Source organism: Haematobia irritans, chromosome 4, assembly GCF_050003625.1.
Source record: "Haematobia irritans isolate KBUSLIRL chromosome 4, ASM5000362v1, whole genome shotgun sequence".
Taxonomy (NCBI): domain Eukaryota; kingdom Metazoa; phylum Arthropoda; class Insecta; order Diptera; family Muscidae; genus Haematobia; species Haematobia irritans.
The window spans coordinates 84223478-84243119 of record NC_134400.1 but is presented as its reverse complement, the minus strand read 5'-3'; the positions used below and the strand labels follow the sequence as shown (position 1 = coordinate 84243119).

The following is a 19642-nucleotide window of genomic DNA, read 5'->3' as shown; positions in this document are numbered from 1 at the left end:
GGGTATTATAAGTTAGTGCATATGTTTGCAACACCCAGAAGGAGACGAGATAGACACATGGTGTCTTTGGCAAAAATGCTCAGGGTGGGCTCCTGAGTCGATATAGCGATGTCCGTCTGTCCGTGAACACATTTTTGTAATCAAAGTCTAGGTCGCAGTTTTAGTCCAATCGACTTCAAATTTGGCACAAGTATGTGTTTTGGCTCAGAATAGATCCCTATTGATTTTGGAAGAAATCGGTTCAGATTTAGATATAGCTCCCATATATATATTTCGCCCGATATGGACTTATATGGCCCCAGAAGCCAGAGTTTTACCCTAATTTGCTTAAAATTTTGTACAAGAAGAACAATTAGTACTATAGTCAAGTGTGCCAAATTTTATCGAAATCGGTTCAGATTTAGATATAGCTCCCATATATATCTTTCGCCCGATATGGACTAATACGGTCCCAGAAGCCAGAGTTTTACCCCAATTTGGTTGAAATTTTGCACAGGGAGTAGAATTAGCATTGAAGCTATGCGTGCCAAATTTGGTTGAAATCGGTTCAGATTTAGATATAGCTCCCATATATAGCTTTTGCCCGATGTACACTCATAGGACCACAGTGACCAATTTTTTGCTCCGATTTAGTTGAAAATTTTGCACAGGGAGTACAATTAGCATTGTTGCTATGCGTGTCAAGTTTAGTTGAAATCGGTTCAGATTTAGATATAGCTCCCATATATAGCTTTCGGCCGATTTACACTCATATGACCACAGAGGCCAATTTTTTGCTCCGATTTAGTTGAAATTTTGCACAGGGAGTAGAATTAGCTTTGTAGCTATGCGTGCAAAATTTGGTTGAAATCGGTTCAGATTTAGATATAGCTCCCATATATATGTTTTCTGATTTCGACAAAAATGGTCAAAATACCAACATTTTCCTTGTAAAATCGCCACTGCTTAGTCGAAAAGTTGTAAAAATGACTCTAATTTTCCTAAACTTCTAATACATATATATCGAGCGATAAATCATAAATAAACTTTTGCGAAGTTTCCTCAAAATTGCTTCAGATTTAAATGTTTCCCATATTTTTTTTTACTAACATTGTGTTCCACCCTAGTGCATTAGCCGACTTAAATTTTGAGTCTATAGATTTTGTAGAAGTCTATCAAATTCTTCCAGATCGAGTGATATTTAAATGTATGTATTTGGGACAAACCTTTATATATAGCCCCCAACACATTTGACGGATGTGATATGGTATCGAAAATTTAGATCTACAAAGTGGTGCAGGGTATAATATAGTCGGCCCCGCCCGACTTTAGACTTTCTTACTTGTTTTTACTAACACTGTGTGCCACCCTAGTGCATTAGCCGACTTAAATTTTGAGTCTATAGATTTTGTAGAAGTCTATCAAATTCTTCCAGATCGAGTGATATTTAAATGTATGTATTTGGGACAAACCTTTATATATAGCACCCAACACATTTGACGGATGTGATATGGTATCGAAAATGTAGATCTACAAAGTGGTGCAGGATATAATATAGTCGGCCCCGCCCGACTTTAGACTTTCCTTACTTGTTTTTACTAACGTTGTGGTCCACCGCAGGGACCACTATAGGTTTTGTAGAAGTCTTATAAAGTTTGTCCAGGTCGAGTCAGATTGAAATATATGAATATGAGAACAAAAACATTTATATGTATCACCCAACACATTTGACGGATTTGATATGGATGATCGAAAATTTGGATCTACAAAGTGGTGCAGGGTATAATATAGTCGGCCCCGTCCGACTTTACGTGTTTCTCGTTTTTAGTGACATTGTGTTCCGTCCTAGGACATTAACCAATATAAATTTGATGTTTAGAGATTTTGCAGAAGTCTAAAAATGGTGTTCAAATATATCAGATCAGATCGGATCAGATTTAATGGGAATATAAACCAAGATATAGAGCATCCAACAAATTTGAAGGATTTGAGATGGTATCGATAATGTAGATCTAGAAAGTGGAGTAGGGTACAATATAATCGGCCCCACCAGACTTTAGGTTTTCCTTACGGAGTTTCTTTTGTGATGTTTTTAAAAATAACAAGTAAGGAAAGTCTAAAGTCGGGCGGGACCGACTATATTATACCCTGCACCACTTTGTAGATCTACATTTTCGATACCATATCACATCCGTCAAATGTGTTGGGGGCTATATATAAAGGTTTGTCCCAAATACATACATTTAAATATCACTCGATCTGGAAGAATTTGATAGACTTCTACAAAATCTATAGACTCAAAATTTAAGTCGGCTAATGCACTAGGGTGGAACACAATGTTAGTAAAAAAAATATGGGAAACATTTAAATCTGAAGCAATTTTGAGGAAACTTCGCAAAAGTATATTTATGATTTATCGCTCGATATATATGTATTAGAAGTTTAGGAAAATTAGAGTCATTTTTACAACTTTTCGACTAAGCAGTGGCGATTTTACAAGGAAATGTTGGTTTTTTGACCATTTTTGTCGAAATCAGAAAAACATATATATGGGAGCTATATCTAAATCTGAACCGATTTCAACCAAATTTTGCACGCATAGCTACAAAGCTAATTCTACTCCTGTGCAAAATTTCAACTAAATCGGAGCAAAAAATTGGCCTCTGTGGTCATATGAGTGTAAATCGGTCGAAAGCTATATATGGGAGCTATATCTAAATCTGAACCGATTTCAACCAAATTTGGCACGCATAGCTACAAAGCTAATTCTACTCCCTGTGCAAAATTTCAACTAAATCGGAGCAAAAAATTGGCCTCTGTGGTCATATGAGTGTAAATCGGTCGAAAGCTATATATGGGAGCTATATCTAAATCTGAACCGATTTCAACCAAATTTGGCACGCATAGCAACAATGCTAATTCTACTCCCTGTGCAAAATTTCAACCAAATTGGGGTAAAACTCTGGCTTCTGGGACCGTATTAGTCCATATCGGGCGAAAGATATATATGGGAGCTATATCTAAATCTGAACCGATTTCAATAAAACTTGGCACACTTGAGTATAGTCCTAATTGTTCTTCTTGTGCAAAATTTTAAGTAAATTAGGTTAAAACTCTGGCTTCTGGGGCCATATAAGTCCATATCGGGCGAAATATATATATGGGAGATATATCTAAATCTGAACCGATTTCTTCCAAAATCAATAGGGATCTATTCTGAGCCAAAACACATACTTGTGCCAAATTTGAAGTCGATTGGACTAAAACTGCGACCTTGACTTTGATTACAAAAATGTGTACACGGACAGACGGACATCGCTATATCGACTCAGGAGCCCACCCTTAGCATTTTTGCCAAAGACACCATGTGTCTATCTCGTCTTCTTCCGGGTGTTGCAAACATATGCACTAACTTATAATACCCTGTTCCACAGTGTGGAGCAGGGTATAACAAGTATATACAGCAGTGAGTTCGCTAGGCCGGATTTTAAATACCCACCACCCTGAATCAAATATAACAATTACTTTTTAAAACTATGGAGCGATAAAAACTAAATCCGTCATAATTTCAGGCAAATCGGATAAAAACTACTGTTTATATACGCCCAAGGAGTTAAATCGGAAAATCAATCTATATGGTTGCTATTCCAAAAATATGCACCGATGCACATAAGTCAGCACACCTAGTTTTACTTCTGAAAAACCTACAGAATTTATACCGCGAATCGGAAAGCGGGCTTATAAGGGAGATACATCAAAATCTATACCGATCTCTAGATTTCAAATTTCAGCCCAAGACCCAAAATCGGGGTGTCGGTTTATATGGGGGCTATACCAAAACATGGTGCGATATAGCCCATCTTCGAACTTGACCTGCTTGGAGACAAAAAACGAGTTTGTGCAAAAATTAAGCTCGATTGCTTTATTATTGAAGGCTGTAGCGTGTTTACAACAGACATCCAGACAGACGGACATCGTTATATCATCTTAGAATTTCTCCCTGATCAAGAATATATATACTTTATACTGTCGGAAATCGATATTTCAATATGTTACAAACGGAATGACAAACTTATTATACCCCCATCATCATTCCACGGTGGTTGGTATGAACAAATATGGCAAACATTTAAATCGGAAGCAATTTTTAGGCATCTTTGCAAAAGTGGATTTATGATTTATCGGTCGATAGATTTGTATTAGAAGTATAGGAAAATTGGAGTACACGCAGAGAAAGAATGTGATCACCTCAAACATGTTTCAAGAACAAAATGTTATTTTTGTATGGTGGCCATGTAAAATGTTATTTTCTCGTCACATATAACCTGCTCGCCGAAAACAGATACATGATTTCCGAGAAAATAACATAATTGCGAAAACCATGTTACATGGTCACCACCCAAAAATAATATTTTGCTCTTAAAACATGTTTGAGGTGATCATATTCCTTCTCTGGGTATAATTTTTACAAGATTTCGACTTGACCATTTTTTGCCGAAATCAAAAAAATATATATGTGAGCTATATCTAAATCTTAACCGATGTCAACCAAATTCGACCCATTTTACGACACTATCAATAAATATGGGAAATATTTAAATCTAAATCCTTTTTATGCCATTTTGCAAAAGGTAAATTTGAGACATTTTTACATTCCGACTTTATAAGGAAATGGTCTGGATTAGATAGATAGTATTCCGAACATATTTTCCTAAATCGAAAGTAATTTATATGGGATTTTGCATTATCTAAATCGTAGCACATTTTGATCGAACTCGTCATGCTCAACCAGAATGTTAAATATAATTCTAGTCAAATATCAAGTCAATTGGATTAAATATCGTTAAATCTCGGGGGTAAAATGTGGGTATCCATATTTCCCCATCTCACCGATTTTGACCAAATTTGGCACACATTGCAAAAATATTCATTGTACTCTCAGCGCAATTTCAGAATATAATGAGTGATTCTTTGGCCTCCATTGTCATATGTTATGAATCTAAATCGGGTGAAAGATATATATGAGAGCTATATCTAAATATCAACCAATTTTGGTATACATAGTAAGAATGAATGAACTGTCTATGCAACATTTTACGTAAATCGAAGTAAAACTTTTATCTCTGTGGTTATAAAAGAGTAAATCGGAGCTATATATCAATTCATGAAAATTGGAATAAAACTATGGCCTCTGTGGTTCTATGAGTGCTATATCTAAATTTGAACCGATTTCAACCAAATTTGGCCACATTACCATATTATCAATTGTACTTCCTGTGCAAAATTTAAGAACAAGTATATAAGCAGTAAGTTCGGCCGGGCCGAATTTTAAATACCCACCACCATGAATCAAATATAATAGTTTACTTTGAAAACTCTTCGTCGTAGCGGGTTACTTTATAATATATAGAATTTTAGGGGGTTTGATGACAAATCTTCTCCCAAGCAAATCAGTTCAACCAGTATGCTTCGAAGAAAAAATTTAAAGATTGTACCTATGAAGACTAGATAAAATTCTGGATTTATGAGAACCAATTTTGTTTGAGTTTTAGAGAAATCATGAACATATCGTGTATATGATGGAATAACGCCTTGATTTGAAATCTTAAATCTGTAGATTTTTTTCCGCCATTATTTAAATGAATACGATGAGTAAAATCTGGAAATTTTATTTTCAGTTTCAAGCAAATTTCATGATCAGTTCGCCTGCTATACCCTGAAAGAAGTGTTTTCTTTTCTGAGAAACGAAATTTTAGACAAGCAAAGTTTTCTTTTGACACAAATTTTAGAGACAATCGTTGAATCGCTTATCAAAACTTCGGATTAGTTTGCAAAAATACTTTATACTTTATATTTTATTCCGGAGGAAAATATTTGGGTGTACCCTCAAGAAGTTAAATCGGTCTATATCGATGCCTTACCAAATGGACCGGTAAAAATAAATGCGATATAGATTTTTGAGGGTCTAAAATTTCAGTATATTTACATTTTTGTGCAAATCGGATAAAAACTACGGTTTCTAGAAGTCCAAGCAGTTAAATCTGGAGATCGGTCTATGTGGAGGCTATACTAAAACATGGGTCGACACACACCATATTCGGCTGACATATTTGCGGTCAGTCGGATTCCAGAAGTCCTAGAAATAAATTCGGGAGTTACGTCTATATGGGGGCTATACCAAAAAATGGACCAATACTCACCACCTCTTAATGTTCCTCTTAATGTACCTCTAGAATTCCACTTTCAGACGAATTAGGTGAAAACTACGAATTCTAGAAGCCCAAGAAGTAAAATTGGGAGATCAGTCTATATAGGGACTATACCAAAACATGGACCGATACGGACCATTTTCGACACACCTCTTTATGGTCCTAAGAAGATTTCTAACTTCCGGCAAATTGGATAAAAACTACGGATTCTAGAAGCCCAAGAAATAAAGTAGGGAGAGCGGTCTAAAGTACCTTTAGATTTTCAATTTCAAGCAAATCGGCTAGAAAATATAGCCTCTAGACGCCCAAGAAGTAAAATATGGAGATCGGTCTATATGGGGGTTATACCAAAAACTGGACCGATACACCTCACTTTCGGCACACCTATTTGTGGTCCAAAAATACCTCTAGATTTCCAATTTCAGGCAAATCGGATAGAAAATACAGTTTCTAGACGCCCAAGAAGCAAAATCGGGAGATCGGTCTATATGGGGACTATACCAAACCATGGACCGATACGGACCATTTTCGACACACCTCTTTATGGTCCCAAAATACCTCTAGATTTCCAATTTCAGGCAAATCAGGCAGAAAATACAATTTCTAGACGCCCAAGAAGTAAAATCGGGAGATCGGTCTACATGGAGGCTATACATACCAAAACATGGACCGATACACCCCATTTTCGATACACCTCTTTAAGGTCCAAAAATACTTCCAGATTTTCAATTCCAGGCAAATCGGATAGAAAATACAGTTTCTAGACGCCCAAGAAACAAAATCGGGAGATCGGTCTTAATGGGGGCTATATCAAAACATGGACCGATGGACACCATTTTCGGCACACCTTCTTATGGTCCTCAAGTACCTATAGATTTTCATTTTCAGGCAAATTGATAAAAACTACGGTTTTTATAAGCCCAAAACCCCAAATCGGGAAGTCGTTTTATACAGGGACTATATCAAAACGTGGAGCAATATAGCCCATCTTCGAACTTGACCTGCCTGCAAACAAAAAACGAATCGGTGCCAAATTTCAGGACGATAGCGCCATTATTGAAGGCTGTAGCGTGATTACAACAGACAGACAGACAAACATTCCGTGTTACACACGGAATGACAAACTTGTTATACCCCATCACCATTCTATGGTGGTGGGTATAAAAATACTTTTTGACTTATTAGAGCAAATTTCCACACTAATTAAAAATTATCAAAACTCTAGCTAGTCATTCGCTGATGCAACAAAAGCTTGGGCGGACATTGTGGACCACGCAAACCCAGAATAGTTTGAAGTTGCGAATGCGAGATATAAAACCAGCAGAGTTTTGAATAAATGCAATATAAAGGCATATTTTTACGTCCCTTGTACCAGGATGCCAAACTAAATTAAATTAATAAATGTTCATAATTTCTTTTATTCAAATTTAGGTTTTCTACATATGGTTTATGACATTTGCGGCAAACATCAAATCATAACGTCGTAAATGTATATCGCAAAAGTCACAGTTTTGGACAGGCCTACCCTGCTTTCTCTAGTAACCGTAGTTTGCATTCAATTTGCTTGAAATTTGAAATCTAGGAGATTTTGAGGACCATAAATAGGTGTTCCAAATAAATAGTGTATCGGTATAGATTTTAATATATCACCCGCCCTCCGATTTGGGGTTTAAATTTTGTAGGTTTTCAGAACCACAACTAATTGTGCTGAATTTTGTGTATCGGTGTTTTTGGCACCCATATAGACTGATTTCCTGATTTAACTCCTTGGGCTTATATAAACCGCAGTTTTTATCCTATTTGCCTGAAATTGCTCCATTTGGTAAGGCCTCCATATAGACCGATTTCACTTCTTGAGGGTATAGGAGGTGCACTGATCATGAAAGTTGCTTGAAACTGAAAGTAAAATTTTCAAATCTATAGATTTTAGATTTCAAATCAAGGCGTTATTTAACCCTTTCGACCCCGAATTTTTATAGGTATCGCTAATTTTTTTTTTTTACTTTTAATCATGTTGAAGTCATTTAAGAAGCGTCTAGCCAAAATTTCGGGTCGCCATGCCCATTCGTTTAGGCGGTAGAGAATGTTGCCTGTGGGCAACTTTGGGCAATTGTGACTACAAAATAGTTTGTATTGTAATGATAGACGTATTACGTTATATTGGATTTTTCTTAAGTTTTTTGTTAGTTTACAGTAAATATATACTTAGATGCGCGCGTGAGTGGAATTTCAATCACGCTCAAACACATTCACGAAGAAATATTTATACTCACGCACGCTATGTGGGTAGGAATTCACGGCCACGAAATGAATTCACGAAATGAAAAGTCATACTCGCGCACGCTCACACATGAACGATGTTTATGTCTCACGCTTTTGCACGATTCACGACAAATTTCGTAATTCACGACAAATCTCGTGAGTCACGAATATTTTCGGAACACGAAAAATTTCGTGGCTCAATAAAATTCTGGTAATTAACGAAATTTCTCGTGACTCACGCTATTGACACCTTAAGCGTGATTAAATAAGTAAAGGTGATTAAAATCGGTGAGCTTCGTGAGTGTGACTTTTTGTGTCTGTTTTACCGTGAGTGTGCATTTTTTCGTGAACATGCATTTTATCGTTAACATGAATTTTATCTTGAGCGTGAGTTGGATCGTGAAAGTAAATTTTTATCGGGAGCGTGATTTCGGAGAAAGTTTACTCACTCAAAATCACGAACACAATTTGATTTTTACTCACGCTCACGCCCCACACATTTTTCTTTAATCCCGTCCACGCACATTCACGAGATTTCGTTTAAATTTCATTCACGGCTTTGCGTGAATCACGCGTGACTCACGAAAATGTTTTGTTTTTAACCCACACAGAAAAAAATATCACCAAAATATTTCCAATTAAAAATTTAATTGAAGTTGATTTTTTTTTTTCAATTAATAAATTAATTGGTACAATTAACGTTTTAATCAAGATAGAAACATTAAATTAATTAAGTCAATGATTGAACATTTTAAAATTTTTAATTAAAAAGTTAATTGATACAATTAACTTTTAATCAAATTCGGAAGACTAAGTCAGTTTATGATGATGAACATTTTTTTAAATTTTTAATTAAAATTTTTTTTCAAACAATCAATTGTTAATCCAAATAAAAATTCTAAGCCAATTCAGAATGTAATTGAAAATAGTTACCTTTTTTTAATTAATAAATTAATTGAGTTTTGCAATCAACATCAATTAAATTTTTAATAGAATCAATTAAAAAATTAATTGAAATTTTGCAATGAAATCAATTAATTTTTTAATCAAGAATTTTTTCTATGCCCAATTAAAACTGTGATTGATACTATCATTTTCGTGATTGAAGACATTTCAATTAAAAAATTAATTGGATCAATTAATTTCGTGATTGAATCAGAAAAAAATTTTTTTGTGTGCATGTCAATTTAATTGGAGGTGTAAAAAAACCGAAGTATTATAAAGCGCCAATATTCGTGCAAATAATCCACTAGTATGTTGCCTAGAAGTGGATTCCTCCCTTTTTACGATTCCTTCCAACTTCCCCACTGCACTGCAGATATGTTTTCCACATCATCGCCGCATTTCTCGTCACTGGGACATCCCTATTGAAGTTCAAATTTTTTTCAAAATCATTGTTTTTCAAACCTTTTTTCTCCAGGTCTTATGTTCAAAAATATGTAATTTTACTACCACCATTGCCCAAAGTTACCCACAGGCAACTTTTCAATTTTAAAAATTTCTCATCTGTTGTTTTTTTGCAATTCTAAGATTTGACTTCCAGAAATATTTTATTTGACATGTACTACAATAGATTTAATAAAAACTTTCAACATTTTGGTTGTAATTTTTTAAAAAAGTCATATGTAGGTTAGGTTAGGTTATATTATCATTCTATACATTATCAAGTAACACGCTACGAAGAAGAGTTTTCAAAGGTAAGATTCGGCCTGGCCGAACTTACTACTGTATATACTTGTTTCCTTTAGTTTCGAAGGCATTTTTTTCTGGGTGCAAAAAAAATTATTTTGATGGTTAATATTTGTTTTATCTTAATTAATAAAATTAATTTAATAAAATGACAACTGGTTTATACTATTTACATCAAGTTCTAGGGATAAGACACTTTCTAAATAAGGAAAATATGCAAGTCCATATATGAGTGTATTCTATAGTATTCCAAGTAGATTTACAATCTCGACTCCTCTATAGTAACACACTTGGGATAAGGGGGATTGACTCCCGTTTTATACCCACCACCATAGAATGGTGATGGGGGCATAATAAGTTGGTCATTCCGTTTGTAACACATCGACATATCGATTTCCGACTATTTAAAGTATATATATATTCTTGATCAGGGAGAAATTCTAAGACGATAGGTTAGGTTAGGTTAGGTGGCAGCCCGATGTCAGGCTCACTTAGACTATTCAGTCCATTGTGATACCACAGTGGTGAACTTCGCTCTTATCACTGAGTGCTGCCCGATTCCATGTTAAGCTCAATGACAAGGGACCTCCTTTTTATAGCCGAGTCCGAACGGCGTTCCACATTACAGTGAAACCACTTCGAGAAGCTTTGAAACACTCACAAATGTCACCAGCATTACTGAGGTGGGATAATCCACCGCTGAAAAAACTTTTTGTTGTTCGGTCGAAGCAGGAATCGAACCCACGACCTTGTTTATTCAAGGCGGGCATGCTAACCATTGCACCACGGTGGCTAAGACGATATAACGATGTCCGTCTGTCTGGATGTCTGTTTTAATCATGCTACAGCCTTCAATCATAAAGCTATCTAGCTTAATTGTTGCACAAACGCGTTTTTTGTCTCCAAGCAGGTCAAGTTCGAATATAGACCGACCTCCCGATTTGGGGTCTTGAGCTTCTAGAAACCGTATTTTCTATCCGATTTGCCTGAAATTGGAAACTTAGAGGTATTTTAGGACCATAAAAAAATGTGCCGAAAATGGTGCCTATCGGTCCATGTTTTGGATCGGTCCCCATATGGACCGATCTCCCAATTTTACTTCTTGGGCTTCTAGAAACCGTATTTTCAATCCGATTTTCCTGAAATAGGAAATCTATAGTTATTTTAGGACCAAAAATAGGGGTGTCGAAAATGAGGTGTATTGGCCCATGTTTTGGTATAGCCCCCATATTAACCGACCCCCCGATTTGGGGTCTTGGCCTTCTAAACCCTATTTTTCTAAAATTCGAAATCTAGATTTTAGAACCGCAAAAAAGTGTGTCGAAAATGTATCGGTCCATGTTTTGGTATAGCCCCATATAGCCCGATCTCCCGATTTTACTTCTTGAGCTTCTAGAAACCGTAGTTTTTATTCAATTTCCTTGAAATTTGAAATGTAGAGGTTTTTGGGGACCATATATAGGTGTTCCGAATAAATTGTGTATCGATATAGATTTTGATATATCCCTCTTATAAACCCGCCCTCCGATTTTGGGTCTAATTTCTGTAGGCTTTTCAGAACCACAACTAGGTGTGCTGAATTTTGTGTAGCGGTGCATATTTTTGGCATACACTGAAAAAACAGTGAACCCACCAGGAAGAAAACTTTCGGTTCATTTTAGAAAATATTGAATATTTGTAGACAATTTTAACTAAACACACAGAAAAAAATATCACCAAAATATTTCCAATTAAAAAGTTAATTGAAGTTGAAAATTTTTTCAATTAATAAATTAATTGATACAATTAACTTTTTAATCATGATAGAAACATTAAGTTAATTAAGTCAATGATTGAATTTTTTAAAATGTTTAATTAAAAAATTAATTGATACAATTAACTTTTTAATCAAATTCGGAAGACTAATTCAGTTAAAAAAAGTGCTGATTTTTTTTTTACTTTTTTAATTAAAAATGTATTTCAAACAATCATTTGTTAATCCAAATAAAAACTCTAAGCCAATCTAACTAAGTAATTAAAAATAGTTACCTTTTTTAATTAATAAATTAATTGCGTTTTGCAAGCAACATCAATTAAATTTTTAATTGAATCAATTAAAAAATTAATTGAATTTTGCTGAAAAAATCAATTAATTTTTTAATCAAGAATTTTTTCTATGCCCAATTAAAACTGTGATTGATACTATCATTTTCGTGATTGAAGACATTTCAATTAAAAAATTAATTGGATCAATTAATTTGGTGATTGAATCAGAGAAAAAATTTTTTGTGTGCAGTATTACAAAAGTTGGCATCACGCCGGTATCATAAAAATAAGTAAATATTTTTTGACAAATTCATGAAAATTTATTTACCGATAACTAAGTTTTTTCACTTGTTAAAGAAAATTTTGTTGGAAGGAAAAACTTGGAGTTCAAAATTGCAAGAACGTCTTTAGTGACATACGAAGTTCATGATGGACGCATTTTTGGTAAAATTTACAAATTTAAAGAAATTCTGAACGATTTTGTGGAAGACACGAATTTAGTTAATCTTTATGCTTCATTTGAGTATATTTTTTCCTCGGTTTTAGTTAATTTAACTAACGTACACAAAAAATTATTAGAGTAAAAGAAACTTTCTCCAAACATAATAATTCCATGATCTAAAATAAAGTTAAATTGGCTTTAGTGAAATAGAGGGTTCACTTTTCTTTGGGTGTAGTATCTCCAAACATGGTATATCGATGTTTCTTATCAAAATCAAACGTTACCAACAACGTTTGATTTTGGAGAACGTTTCCTTTGCTCTAATAATTTTTTGCGTACGTTAGTTAAATGAACTAAAACAAAACGGGAAAAAATTATACACATATGAAGTACAAAGATTTACTAAATTCGTACTTCTCACAAAATAGTTCATGATTTATTTAAATTTGTAAATTTTACTACCCGTCATGAACTTCGTATGGCACTAAAGACATTCTTGCAATTTTGAACTCAAATTTTTTCCTTCAAACTACAAAATTTTCTTTAACAAGTGAAAAATATTAATTAAGTGAAAAATTTAATAAATTTTCTTGAATTTGTCGAAAAATATTTACTTATTTTTGTGATATCATCATCAAAACTAAGAGAACGTATGGTTAAAAAAATGTTTTATATGCAAAAACTTACATCTCGCAACAGCTCTCTGCGTAATTCAGCTTCATCGAAATCCGAATTCAAAGACGTGTGCTCGGTATCGTAGCCAGCATCGTTGGTTCCCTAAAGACAAAATGCCACAAATAAATACTAAGAATGAAATAAATTCGAATAAAAATTGTGTACTTACATATCGAGGTTGTGTTTGCGATATAGACACAATGGATACCAGTGAACCGGCTATTGTCGATATAGCAGGTTCATTGGTTTCGGCTAAAGTTTCCTGCTGGCTACCACGGCTATCCATAATGGTCGCCTCAATTCGAGTAGTCCACATTGCTGAAATTCTTTCCTTAGTTTGTTAAATGCTATCTTAGCCACCGACGTATAAGGACAAAGGTTTCACTAAATATGTCTTCCATTTATTTTATTTGTTTCATGTTCGATAAAAATTCGATGTCGGAAGTTGCTACCTTCATTTAGTTAGCAGATATGCATTCGTTTGGTACGCCTGAAAACATGCAAAGGTTTTTAATGAACTTTAATACAAATTTTAATGAGTATAATAATAGTTAGTAATTTTAGCGAATTTCGAAAATAAGGTGTATTGGTCCAAATTTAATATGAAATTTGGTTCGTGGTGGCAATATGTGTGTATCGATCTTACCCAGCAAAAAATGGAGCACTATTTCAGCAGGATTGTAAGAGAGAGAGGCAGTACCAACTGCTTAGAAAACAACCGAATCAAAACCGATACATTTATCCATATCGTTCAAAAATTATGTAGCCATCATATCGATGTCTCCATTCCAAAGTACGCTAAGTCTAAAAAGTGAATTTTACAGGAAACAAGTTCAAAGTTTTTATACCCTCCACCATAGGATAGCCGGTATATTAACTTTGTCATTCCGTATGTAACACATCGAAATATTGCTCTAAGACCCCATAAAGTATATATATTCTGGGTCGTGGTGAAATTCTGAGTCGATCTAAGCATATCCGTCCGTCTGTTGAAATCACGCTAACTTCCGAACGAAACAAACTATCGACTTGAAACTTGGCACAAGTAGTTGTTATTGATGTAGGTCGGATGGTATTGAAAATGGGCCATATCGGACCACTTTTTCGTATAGCCCCCATATAAATCGATCCCCAGATTTGGCTTGGGGAGCCTCTAAGAGAAGCAAATTGTATCCGATCTGGCTGAAATTTGGTACATAGTTCTAGTATATGGTCTTTAACAAACATGCAAAAATTGGTCCAGATCGGTCCATAATTATATATAGCCCCCATATAAACCGATCCCCATATTTGGCTTGCGAAGTCTCTAAGAGAAGCAAATTTCATTTGATCCGGCTGAAATTTGGTACATGGTGTTGGCATATGGTCTCTAACAACTGTGCAAAAATTGGTCCACATCGGTCCATTATTATATATAGCCCCCATATAAACCGATTCCCCGATTTGGCCTCCTGAGCCTATTGCAGGAACTAAATTCATCCGATCCAGTTGAAATTTGGTACGTGGTGTTATTATGTGGTCTCTATAAATAGCCCCCATATAAAGCGATCCCCAGATTTGACCTCCGGAGCCTCTTGCAGGAACTAAATTCATCCGATCCAATTGAAATTTGGTACGTGGTGTTATTATATGGTCTCTAACAACCATGCAAGAATTGGTTCATATCGGTCCATAATTATATATAGCCCCCATATAAACCGTGCCCCAGATTTGATATCCAGAGCCTCTTGGAGAAGCAAAATTCATCCGATCCGGTTGAAATTTGGAACGTGGCGTTTGTATATGGCCTATAACAACCATGTCAAAATTGGTCCATATCGGTCTATAAGTATATATAGCCGATCCCCAATCACACAAAAATTGGTCCATATCGGTTCATAAACATGGTTGCACCTCGAGCCAAAAATAATCTACCAAAATTTTATTTCTATAGAAAATTTTGACATTTCCTATCGAGGAAATTGTATCGGAATCTAGAATAAAATGGGCGTTAAATAGATGTGGACCATTCAAATCCCCCAGACCTGATGGAATTACTCCGTCGGAGTTACACGCAGTGACTGACAAAATTATCCCCTGGTTGTCGGCGATATATACAGGATGTACCAACTTAGCATATATCCAGGAAAGTGAAGTCGTTTTCACCTAAAGCAGGAAAAGCCTCTCACTCGAGTGCGAAGTATTTCCGACCAAACAGCTTATCCTCATTCCTACTTAAAACTCTGGAGAGGATGATAGATATTTATCTTAGAACTAGTGTCGATTCAAGTTTGCTCTCGAAACGACAGCATGCATACTCGAAAGGAAGGTCTACTGAGACCGCATTGCATGAACTAGTCAGCTTTATTGAAAGCTCACTATCTGTCAATGAATACACAATCGTGGCGTTTCTAGTCGTCGAAGGGGCATTCAATAACGTCCATCCGAGCTCGATATTAAATGGACTCACAACTTTGAATGTTGATCCAGGTATACATAAGCTGTTAAACGAACTTCTAATGAAGAGACACACTAGGACAAACAAACATGCAAAAGTATGTGAACAGAGGCACTCCCCAAGGAGGAGTTCTTTCACCTCTTCTTCGTAGTGTTGCTATAAACGACCTTCTGGTATCCCTAGAAAAATAAAGGATAAAAGAAAGGATACGCAGATGATGTGGCGCTAGCAGTCAGGGGAAAATTATCATGCACAATCAGAGATATTATACAGAGAGCCTTTCGGCTGACTGAGAAATGGGCGAAAGAGAATGGTCTTGGGGTAAATCCTGCAAAGACAGAACTAGTCATGTTCTGCAAGTATCGCAAAATTCCCAAAGTTAAGCCCATATCCTTAGGGAGTATTGAAATTCCCTTTGGTGAGTGTGCAAAATACGTTGGCGTTATTTTGGACAGGAAGCTGAAATTTAAGCTTAATATTGAAAAAAGGGAGAGAAAAGCCACAGTAGCTTTGTACTCGTGCAAAAAGGCAATAGGAAAAAAATGGGGGCTAAAACCGAAAATTGTGCATTGGCTATACACGGCAGTGGTGGCCGGAACTTCAGCAGCCGACAAGTTTAGACAAAGTTCAGCGTATGGCGTGCTTGTGCATCTCAGGCGCATTCAGTAAGACAGGAACAAATTCCCTTAATGAAGAAGTAATATATACTCAAAGAGTCAACCTACAATAAAATCCTTGGACTCGTGTTCCTTAACTCGAAAACGGCCATAGACTGCCGCAAATCTCTCAACGAGATGGCTGAGCAGTACAATATTCACCTAATATGGGTGCCTGGCCATAGGAACATACCGGGGAACTGCGAAGCAGATGAGTTAGCAAGGCTAGGAACTACCTTACATATTCCAGGGGAACTAGAATCTGTTGGTATGCCTCTGGTCACCTGCAAGCTCTTACTGCGTGAGAAGGCTGTTATGATGGCCAATATTCGATGGGAGAATTGCAAGGGTTGTAACGACACCAAGCAAATGTGGTCCCATTTAAACTTAAACCGCACACTAGATATGCTAGTGTTCTCGAGACGTCAGATATCACTCCTGATATCTGCTATAACGGGTCGCTGCTTGATAGGCGATTTTGCAAAAACTCTTGGCACGAAGTATAATGATTATTGTATGAGCTGTAATGATGCGGAGGAAAAGGAATCAATTAAACACCTCTTGTGTAAGTGTCCTGCACTTTGTGTAAGGCGTAAGCAAATTTTAGGCGCATATAACTTTAGATTACTGCCGGACCTGGAAAACGTTAACTTAAGCAGTCTGCTAATGCTTTTCGAACAATCTGGTTTGTTCAACAGAAGAGAATAATCGAGAAGGTTCAGCGGTTAAAACTAGAAGTGCCCATATGTAATAGGTACCTTTAGTTAATGTGGTATCACAATGGACTGAATAGTCTAAGTGAGTCTGAAACTTAATCGGGATGCCACTTTAACCTAACCTAACCTATGTATGTACTCTAGTGACATTATTTGTGTTCTCGACCTTTGTTAGTAAAAATGATCGCGTAGAAACATGAAACTGTCAACAATTCAAAAATATTTGAGTTTTTTAAATAAATGATTCAAGGAAAAATTATATATAGGTTCGATAAAATCATGACTAAGCGATCACGAATATTATTGGTACATATATGAAACTTTTGCCGCTGTAGATTGTTTAAAAAATACTTTAACGCCCCTTTATTTTTCTACTCTCACAGATGAGCTACACCCATTAGGTTATCACTAGGGGATGCTCCAAGGGTGCAGCTACCTACGTATATTCACTTTAGTTCGTTATCGTGGGATGTAAATAGCCGAAAATCAGTGTTCAAAATAGTTGATATTCGAACAAAAAGTAATTTTACCCCCTTTGACTTTTCTCCGTTCACAGATGAGCTACGTCCTTGGGGATTTCACTGGGGGATGCTCCAAAGGTGCAGCTACCTACGTATACCCACTTTAGTTCATTGTCGTGGGGTGTAAATAGGTGAAAATCAGTGTTGCAAATAGTTGATATTCGAACAAATAGTAATTTTACCCCCTTTGACTTTTCTCCGTTCACAGATGAGCTAAGCCCATGGAACTTTCACTGGGAGATGGTCCAAGGGTACAGCTATTTACGTATAACCACTTTAGTCGGTTGTCGTTGGGTGTAAATAGGCGAAAATCAGTGTTGAAATTGTAACAAATATAACTTTTAGCACCATTGAGCTAAGCGCATGCGACTTTCACTGGAGGATGCTTCCAAGGTACAGCTACCTATATCCACTTTAGTTCGTTGTCGTAGGATGTAAATAGGTGAAAATCCATATCGAAATTTTTACTAAAATTGCTTAGCCCCCTTTTAAATTTTAATAAGCTACGGTTATGGAAATGCAACTGTATCATTCTTGTCAATCTGGGCTTTCTACTTATTTCAAAATTTAAAAGAAATTGTATTCATAATGCGTTCAAAACCGGAAATAACAGTTGATTTGAACCCTCCTTAATTTCTCCTCCCACAGATGAACTACGCCCATTGGATTTTCACTGGGGGATGATCCTCGGTTTGTGTTACCAACATATACCCCCTTTGCACTATGGACGGAAATCGCAAAACAGCGGCAAAAAGTCAAATTTTCAAAATGAAAAATTATGGGATATTCAAATTGAAATTACTATAGAACATCTTGGATAGTAAAAATCGAAAGTTAATTTAAAACTTGGCAACCCTGTTCAGGAGAAAAAGGCTGCCAATGTTTGCCAAAATTTATGCCAGTTGCGTTTAATCAAGGCGAACAAAAATTGACAAATTTCGTGCTTAATTTTTTCGAAATAAAAGTGAATAAAGAAAACTTTTAAATGTAGATTCTAAGAGGAGGTTTAGTAGTTCAAAATTTTGTAAAGACTTTACAAAATATTTGTGTTTTTGAACTTGAATTTATGGATTCAAAAGTGCGGTTTATATGTGAAAATTGTAACACATACGTATATTTGCGAGGAATAGAACTAGAAATGTTAACGATTGTTAATGAAAATTTTTGGTTATTATTGTTCGTGAGGAAGTATACTTTTAAGTGCTGTAAAGTTTGTCTGCCCAAACTTGTCCATACTAAAATAAATGTAAGGGTTTTATAGTCAAATTTGGGAAAATCGGGCGATACATATATATGGTAGCTATATCTAAATCTGAACCGAATTTGATGAAATTTTGCACACTTTAAGGATACTATAAAAAATTACTTTGTGTTAAATTTGAAGACAATCGGGTAGTAAATAAGCGCAGTATGGGCTAATTTGTCGAAATCGGGCGATACATATATATGGGGGCTATATGTAACTTTGATCCATTTTTTCCAAATTCAACCGTGTTTGTCCTTTGACCAAGAAAACATGTTGTACCAAATTTTATCAAAATCGGTTAATAATTGCCATCGGAATCCTGCGAACAACAAACACAGAGGGACGGAATTAGAGTTAGATACCGAAGAATGTGATTTTGATTTGATATTTGTTTAATTTTAATTAATAAAATTAATTTAATAAAATGATAATTGGTTTATACTATTTACATCAAGTTCTGGGGATAAAGCGCTTTCTTAATAAGGAAAATAAGCAAATATAAATTAAACTCCATCTAAGAGTATATTCTATAGTATTCCAAGTGGAATTACAATTTCGACCCCTCTATAGTAACGCACCTGGAATAAGCGGGATTGACTCCGTTTTTGTTGGTAACATTTGATTTTGATAAGATATATCGATATACCATGTTTGGCGATACTAAATTGATTGTAAATAATTTTTGCCGCAAATTTTCAATTTCCGCCCATAGTGCTTTGGTTCGTTGCCGTCCATCAGAAATAGCCAAAAAGTTCTTTAAACATTTTTGGTATATTGTTGGTGTT

General features: G+C 35.5%; 1 protein-coding gene across 1 annotated transcript in view; it reads right to left on the bottom strand.

The window, feature by feature from the left end:
* stet (rhomboid serine protease stem cell tumor) overlaps positions 1–19642 on the bottom strand; it is a 306917-nt gene that overhangs the window by 252639 nt on the left and 34636 nt on the right. Inside the window, exons 2-3 of the mRNA XM_075306295.1 lie at positions 13451–13771; positions 13294–13383 (exon numbers count right to left, since the gene is read on the bottom strand). Coding sequence (XP_075162410.1) covers positions 13294–13383; positions 13451–13597 — 237 coding nt within the window. The 5' untranslated portion in view covers positions 13598–13771. The remainder of the gene's footprint in view (positions 1–13293; positions 13384–13450; positions 13772–19642) is intronic.